This window comes from Phaethon lepturus, unplaced genomic scaffold (assembly GCF_000687285.1).
Source record: "Phaethon lepturus isolate BGI_N335 unplaced genomic scaffold, ASM68728v1 scaffold47906, whole genome shotgun sequence".
Classification (NCBI taxonomy): Eukaryota; Metazoa; Chordata; class Aves; order Phaethontiformes; family Phaethontidae; genus Phaethon; species Phaethon lepturus.
Window position 1 is genome coordinate 5,317 of NW_010549432.1, and position 8,035 is coordinate 13,351.

Consider the following 8,035-nt stretch of genomic DNA (forward strand, 5'->3'; position numbering starts at 1 on the left):
ATTTGCAAGATCACACGTTGAACCTGCCTACTGAAAAGGATGCCCAGTGCTTGCTAAAGTATTGGCCACGCTTCATTTAGAGTTCTAAAACTAGAGTCCTTTAAACTGCATGTGAAATGTGCCTGAACAGATAGTACTTCTTTTCCATATTGCCTGGTTTACTTTTTTCTTTTCGTCTTTCCTACTAGATTTTCAACACATCGTTATCTGAGCCTCCTCCTCCTGGATATGAGGCTGTTAGAGATGTGGTGCCACCCTACAGTGCGTTTTCAGCCCAAGGAATGCCTGAGGTAACACAGCGGAATAGTAAAAGAAATAGAAGTAGAAATGGAAACAGAAATAGAAACAGGAACAGAAGTAGAAATACAAGCAGAAATAGAAATAATAGAAAAGATGGAATACCATAGTGTAGTGTAGCATGGCATAGCACAGAATAGCATGGAGCTATACAGAATGTGAAATTCTTCGGTGTTAGGCTTTAGTTCAAAACCTGACATGTCACCGGTAGTAAAGATGTCCTAGCTCTGATGTTCTTGGGATTTTTGCAATGGAGCAATGTTCAAATTGAGCAATCATACTTATATGTTTATTTTTTTTCTCCAGTAAAATAAAATCAGAATTGGATTTTATTTTTACCTTTTCCTTAAAAAATATGGTAATAAATCTTGAATGTTGTTAGCTACTATAAGCTCCTCCAAATATTTCTGTGACTATGCACTATTGTTCCCCATTTTAGTGAACAAATAAGACTTGTTACATTTATGTAGCAAAATGAACAATCTAATTTTCAAAATGCTGCTTGCCCAAGGCGCACACTGATAGGTATAACTGCACAGCATACAGTATGCTTGAAAACGGCTTTTGCTAGCAGCAAAAGTGTTGCTGTGATCTGAGCTTAACACTAATTCTTTCTATCTTCTTGTACAGATAGCACCAGCTGACAGGCTTTCTTTAATAAAGCTGGCCTGTGTAACAGGAGTTTTCTGTCCTATGATCATTAGTGGTTTCAATTAATATTTTGTAATGTTAGAAAATGTTTTTGTGGCGCTCAGTACCGTTCCCGTCTATACATAGAATAATGTAGGTTGGCAGGGCTCTCTGGAGGTCATCTGGTCCAATCCCTGCGTTAAAGTTGGATCTGACTTTGAAACCTCCTAACAATGCTTTTACTCACACAGCCCAGTCTTAGAATCATGTACTTTCTGAAGTTTGTTAATAAGCTGTGCAAGTCCAGAAAACAAAAGGTATCCTGTATTCATTTGCCTCAGATACTCAAAGGGAGCTGGAGAACCAGGCAGATAGTCTGTACCGTAGGATATGACAGTTTTGAGTGTTCCAACAATTACAGTGAGAATTTTGGAACATAATGTAAGGTAAAATTAATGGATTCTGACTTTGTATCATAACATAATATCCCGAAAGACAGATAGAATAACGTCACTGCTTTATTTTGTTTCTGGAGAGCTACAGTAAGTGGTGGAATATGTGAAATAATAAAAACAAGTTTTAAAAGCTGCTGCTTCCTTCTTTAGAAAATTATTTTAATTAAATATAAGAACATTGCTTCTGAAGAAAACACTAAATAAAAGACAGATTGTCTTTTCAAAATATGATGCTTATGTTCATTTTATTACTTATAATACTTTGACAAAAGCTCTGGGTACCTAGCTAGTGTTGTTAGCAATAACATTCTCCCGTGAGCAGTTGTCTGCACCTGTACTGCGTGTATATAGCTCAGCAGTGGGAATATTCAGTGGGTTCAGGGCTCTTCTAAGTTCTCTGTGTTCATGTATTTCATGTTAAAAGCCATTCTGTTAAAAACCAGAACTAAGCTGTGGACAGAGATATTTGGAACTTGCCAGGTGCAATCATCAGTCATAGGTTCTCTTTCTGCTTATTAATTTTTTTAACAATTCCTGCATAAATGACCAAGTTCAATGAAGGGAGAAGGCTGCCTAATTAATTAATTAATTAGAATTAATGAATGGGTTGCTATTAATTGTTATAATTACAGATGTGCAATTAGGTAAGACAAACTACTGAAATCAACATTTTTGTATTTGTCATAAAAATATAATAGCTTACAAATGTTGGTATTCTGTACAAGATAGTCTAAATAAATTATGTTAAAATGGAGGACCAAATTTCTATTTTGCTTAATCTAAATAGGCTAAAAGAAATGTCTTGACTTCAGTAGAGTTATACTTGGATTTACTGAGAGGGAAAATTACTGCATAATTTCAGAAAAGCCTCCCCAAGAATAATCTTTGCATTTATGAATTATTCTGTGAACAAAGAGGACCGCAATCTTACTAGGTGTGAAACTGTTCACCTTCTATAAATACAGTGCCTTTTATTTCATGAATTTGTCCTGAGTTAATTTTGCTTAATTTAAGAAGAAATTGCAACTAGAGCAGATTACTGATGAAATCAGTACAGTCAAAATGACTGTACCACAGCGTTATCAGGACATGCTGTATGCTGTTATATGTGATCACCTGAATTCAGCGATTTTCATCAGTATAAGAGATTTAAGCATATACCTTTTTGAAATTAAATTGAAGATCTCTTCATACCAGAGCCAGTCCCAGAGCTCATTGTTCCCAGCTTATTTTTTTACTAGATCACATCCTTCTTTTGACATGCTCATTGAAATTCTTGTTTCACATTTTACCTTTTTCTATCAGGGTGAGTTAGTCTATGTGAATTATGGCCGCACCGAGGACTTCTTTAAGCTAGAACGTGAAATGGGAATTAACTGTACAGGAAAGATTGTTATTGCCAGGTATGGGAAGATCTTCAGAGGAAATAAGGTAATGCCTTTATATAAAAATGTTACTTGTGCTGTCCTTCAGTTGATTTCAAGAGACTGAAACACTTACCTGAAGTCTTCTGGAAATTTTAGTGTAACTGAGTTTTTAATAGAGCTGTGTTCAATCATGGTTCTTCAGTAGGAGTTGTAAAATATGTATTTAATAGATGTAATACATCTATAGGATAAAAGTAAATAAGTTGGAAAATGCTATGTATTTTTATATTCATTTGCATGCTAGAAATTTTTCCAAAAATATTACTGACATTCTTGGGTAATACACTCCAGCTCTGAACTAGACTGCTTCCCTATTTGTTCAACTGTGCTTTAAGATGCCTATATTGTGTTTCTTTATAATGGTTTCTGTACACCAGGCAGAGACTGTAACTAGATGGAGGTTATTTTAAATTCTGTATTTGTTTATTCAATGCGCCTATCATAAATATTTTTAAACTACGTATTTCCGCATATTTCCATGGGCAGACAGGAAACGACATAATCGTGTGCATACTTCAGGCATACACTCAAGTTATTTCCTCAACAGGGATGTAAGAAGACAGTCTATTTTTCAGTGTGTTTGGCTCTTGTACAAAAATTAGTTTAACCCTAATTTGAACAGTGCTATAATTTGCATTTCTTAGTTACCTAAGCATATCAAACACTGAATTTTCTCACTGGAAGGCCAACTCTTATTATATGCTGTAGACTAATCTTCTGTGAGCTGTTAAGTGGCTAACTCACTGGTTTACATACATGCCATTTTCACCAGTGAACAGTGACATGTAACTCATATTCTGGGTCAGATAATATTTTCACTAAAGTGTTTACCACTCTTAAAGATACTATCTGAATGGAAAATACTTGAAGAAGATATTGCTGTCTAGGAATCTTTTCTTAAAATGAAATACAAACACCTCAGACTTACTAATATCTAGAGGGGCAGTTGTCCTGTGGTTTGGAAATTGTATGCCCTAGTTGACACAAAGGGATGGCATGTTCATTCTTATGGTAGTATTTCTAATGATTGCTTATCTGAAGATCTTTATGTTTATCTTTACTTTTATCTAAGTTTATCTTTAACTGAAGAATTTGATAGCCTGTATAAAACCTGGAGAACTGTACTGGCATTTTCCAACTTCCTAATGGTGTGCAAGAATAGCATAGACGATGAAGGCAAGTACTGTATTTCCAAAAAAAAGCTATGGTATTTCTGAATGAAAATACCCAAACTTAAAACTGTTGAGGATTAGTTGTCACTCAGTCACTATACATCACTGTCTTACCTAGTAGCAGGACAGATTGCGATGTCAGAATCAGATATATTTTCTTTCTCTCACTCCCTACAAACCAGAATTATACAATAATAAAGTCACATGAGAACACTTTTTTAAATCAAAACAGCATGCAGGTCCGCCCTTCTGTCATAGTAAGCCTAAGATACACATTCTTTGGAGTTAGTCTTGTTCACAGCCAAAGACAGTTTCAAGCTCTCACGTAATAACCTTTCTGTGTGGTCTGAACCCTGAGATACATTCAGGAGATCATTTAGGTAAGTACGGTTAATACATGACTAACTGAAAGAGAAGGTTGCATCGATGTGATTGATAGTTTCTTCCATCCATGATGTGTACATTTCAATAATCAGTTGATTGTGTTGATGTGGATGACAGAATACAAACTCGGGTTATGTAGTAGTACTGTGAAGGATGTTTTCCATGTTACTGCAGTTTCTCCTAACTAAAATTCAAAGCAACAGCAAATCTCTTTGATATGTAATATGATATCTGCATATATATTTTCAGGAAATTTTATGATATGAGTGATGGGCCCTTTACTTACCCCAAGCACTGTAAAAAACCCTGAGGAATAATCACTGTAATTCATAATACTTTATTTTGCGCCATGAACTCTGGTGTCAAGCTATAAAGGACTGGATAGGGACTGGAGATGTGCTTTGCAGGTGAAGAATGCTGAATTGGCAGGTGCCAAGGGAGTTATTTTGTACTCTGACCCTGCTGACTACTGCGCCCCAGAAGCAGATCCCTATCCAAATGGCTGGAACCTTCCAGGTGGAGGAGCCCAGCGTGGAAATGTATTAAATCTGAATGGGGCAGGGGATCCTTTGACACCAGGTTATCCTGCAAAAGGTGAGTGACACTAGAGAAGTGATGCTTTGAGGGTCTGATTTCAGGAAGGAAGGGGAAGATAATGGGGATATTCTTTCCCTTGGAACAAAACATGTTTTTTCTTGGTCTTTCTGTTGCTCAAAAGAGGCAGCTTTGGGCGTCATGTCAGTAGGCCACTTCTGCAAATAGTGCATGAGAGAAAGTGAGGGATTATTAAGGGAGCCACACAGTGCAGTGCTGGGCTGCTTAACTTCACAGATTACCCAAGTTAGCCCAGAGATCATGACACAAGTATTCAACAGCTGAACCACTCGCCTTTTCTTTCTGCTTCTCATCAGTAAGTCAGCAAGGAGCCAGCCTGCACACTTCACAGGTTTCTTTGCTTTTGCAGTTCTCCTTTCTGCAGCATTTGGGCTGCTTTCCCTCCAGAAGAGCCCCTGCTGGTAATGCTGAGATCTTTCATGCTGAGACTCACGTTACTTGGCTGCAGCTGAGCCTCCTGAGAAGATAACCATTCCGCGCTGGTTCATCACCTTCACCTCATGCTTCCTCAGCTGCTTGTTTAAGCTCTGCCTAAGCTGTTTCATTTAGCACCTAACCCAGATCATTTTGACTGAAATGCATTAAGAACCTTTCATGCCAGCACCTGAGCCAGCATATCTGAGGGAGGCAGTCACCTCAAGAAGACTAGTCCCTATGCGATGGGGAAAGTTGCCTCCAGCCAGCACCACTTGAGCTGGAAGAGGGTACACGTTCACAACAGCAGCATGGCAGGAGCAGACCATTGGAAGATTTCTGGTTCCTTCATGCTAGAGTCAGTGATCTCATAGATGAATCCCTGTCTGCCTACAAGGGTCTCGGTGTTGTTTTGAGGAGGAAACTATTCTTTTCCATACCTGCTGGCTTGCAAACATCACATTTTGTCTGCATTGTGAAAATTAAGATTCTCATTTATAAAAATTATTTGAGCTTCGTCAGAACAAAACTTAGACTTCATTTTGGTAACGAAAACAGCAAAACAGCATATTCAGTAGCCCAGTGTATAAGATTTTACCTGCATCTCTTATCAACTAGCAACATTTTTTTAATTCCCAGCTGAACATTCTAAGCATCAGACTATGGGCTCCCTCTTTGCTCTTGTTCTTTATCTGTGGCTTAGTCTGAAGTTCTTTCCCATGCAGAGGAATATTTCTACCTAAAAGCTTTTCAACATAAAAAATTAATTAATAGTTTTAAAATTTCCAGCCCGCTCTAAATGCATGACTGCAGATACTATGGGAGAACCTTTGTTAGCGTCTGTCTGAAAATGTGTTGATAAAGCATGGAGAATGAAATCGCTGAAAAAATGTGGACAGTGAAATGATTATCCCTGACTCCAGTGCTAGGACTGTGCTATGTACTGTACAGATTCCTTCTAGGAGTTGTAAATATGAAAATACCTGTCTTTTGCTTTCAGAATACACCTACCGATTAGACAAAGCCAGTGGTATAGGTCTCCCAAAAATTCCAGTTCATCCCATTGGCTATCATGATGCTGAGTTATTACTGCGGTAAGTGTATGGGAGACATGAGGAATTTTAAGCAGACTGTTTTTTGAAAGTTATGAGAGTATTTGAAAAGAAAGGGAAAAGACTTTTGCACTGTGCTTCTACTGCAGCTGTTGAAATAGTGTATGTTTGTCAATATGTTCTCTGTTATTACGCATCAGATATTTGCAGAGTGATGTGGAAGGATCATTTGTAATACATCATGATCAGTCAAGTATACTGAAGTTATAAAGTGACTCTCAGTTTGAATAAAAGCAAAAATTTTTGAGGATGACATGATAGCTGTCTTGTGAAAAAGACCACAAATGAAGTTGTTCCTTTGTTCATGGAAATACTTGCCATGCGTGTTTGATGGGGCACTGTCTGTACTGTCCTCTGTTAAATGCAGGTGTGTGCTCTCTCTCATCAGGTGTATTATGATTATGTGGCATAAATATGAAATGATGCTAGCAAACCAATATAAGGACAGGGGAAACTGGACTATTGTAGGGGATTCAGTAGACATCTGTTGTAAGTAATTGTGCGTACGGACAGTGCGAGTGACATGAAGACAGGCTACCAGCTTGCCAGAGGACAGCATCAATTTTCGTAATTACCTTAACAAAGGAAGTAAGTTCTCTGAAAAAACTAAGATGTGATTGGGTTGGCAAGTGCATCGTTCCCCTAAAAATGTAGCAGTGATTGTCTGTATCAGCTGCACAGATACAGAGCGGGATATACCAGGGCTGGCAACAGAACCAGGGATAAGTGTTTAGGGCAATAAGTGAACGTAATCTTGGGTGCATATTTGTACAGGAATTTTACATCTAAACCACATGAGCAATCATTCTGCTCTGTCTGATGCCTCTGAATATTGAGTTTAAAAAAAAATCTATTTTGGTTCTCTATGCAGGTTTTCTCTGAAAAAACTATTTATTTTTATCTGAGGCAGAATTTTACTGTCTTTGGTGTCTTTGCATACCTGATGTTCAATAGCCATGGTCTAGTGTTTTTCCTATTTCCTCCCAAACTTTTATGGACTAATATATCTCCAAACTCTTGTTTCTTTAAAACTTTAAAGTTATCACTTTTATGAAGATAACTGCTCATAATGATAAGGTATAGGTTAAAAAACCTCTCTTTTCCACTGCCAACTTGTAGTGGCAGAGCAGATTAATATGTATAAATATGATGTAGCTAGATATTTCTCTTCAGTAAGTTGTAAATAACTTTAGAACTTGGTTTTAATAATTATGAATGAAATCTAAATGCTCTAAAAATACTGTGTCCCTGTTTCACTTTTGTCTTGAGAAGTCATAACTTCTAGTTATTCCTGCTATCATGTTTTTATGTAAAAAATATACTGAAGACTTGAGGACATGCTGAGGCGTTCTGTGGAATAAGGCTTGACTGAAGTATGCATTTAAAGTAAAGGACAAGCTTTCATTTACAATAAATATATTTTTCCTAATAAAACCCAGAACATTCAGCATACTTTTTAATATTTTTTTTATGTTTCTCACAAGTTCATGTCAAAAATATAAATCCTTTAGAATAGGTAAGGGTGATTG

General features: G+C 37.1%; 1 protein-coding gene across 1 annotated transcript in view; it reads left to right on the forward strand.

Moving 5' to 3' along the window:
- LOC104623225 (glutamate carboxypeptidase 2-like) overlaps positions 1 to 6,492 on the forward strand; it is a gene marked incomplete at its 5' end in the record, with an annotated part of 10,165 nt that extends 3,673 nt beyond the window's left edge. Inside the window, 4 exons of the mRNA XM_010290251.1 lie at positions 189 to 290; positions 2,688 to 2,813; positions 4,773 to 4,959; positions 6,395 to 6,492. Coding sequence (XP_010288553.1) covers positions 189 to 290; positions 2,688 to 2,813; positions 4,773 to 4,959; positions 6,395 to 6,492 — 513 coding nt within the window. The remainder of the gene's footprint in view (positions 1 to 188; positions 291 to 2,687; positions 2,814 to 4,772; positions 4,960 to 6,394) is intronic.
- Positions 6,493 to 8,035: the final 1,543 nt, after the last annotated feature.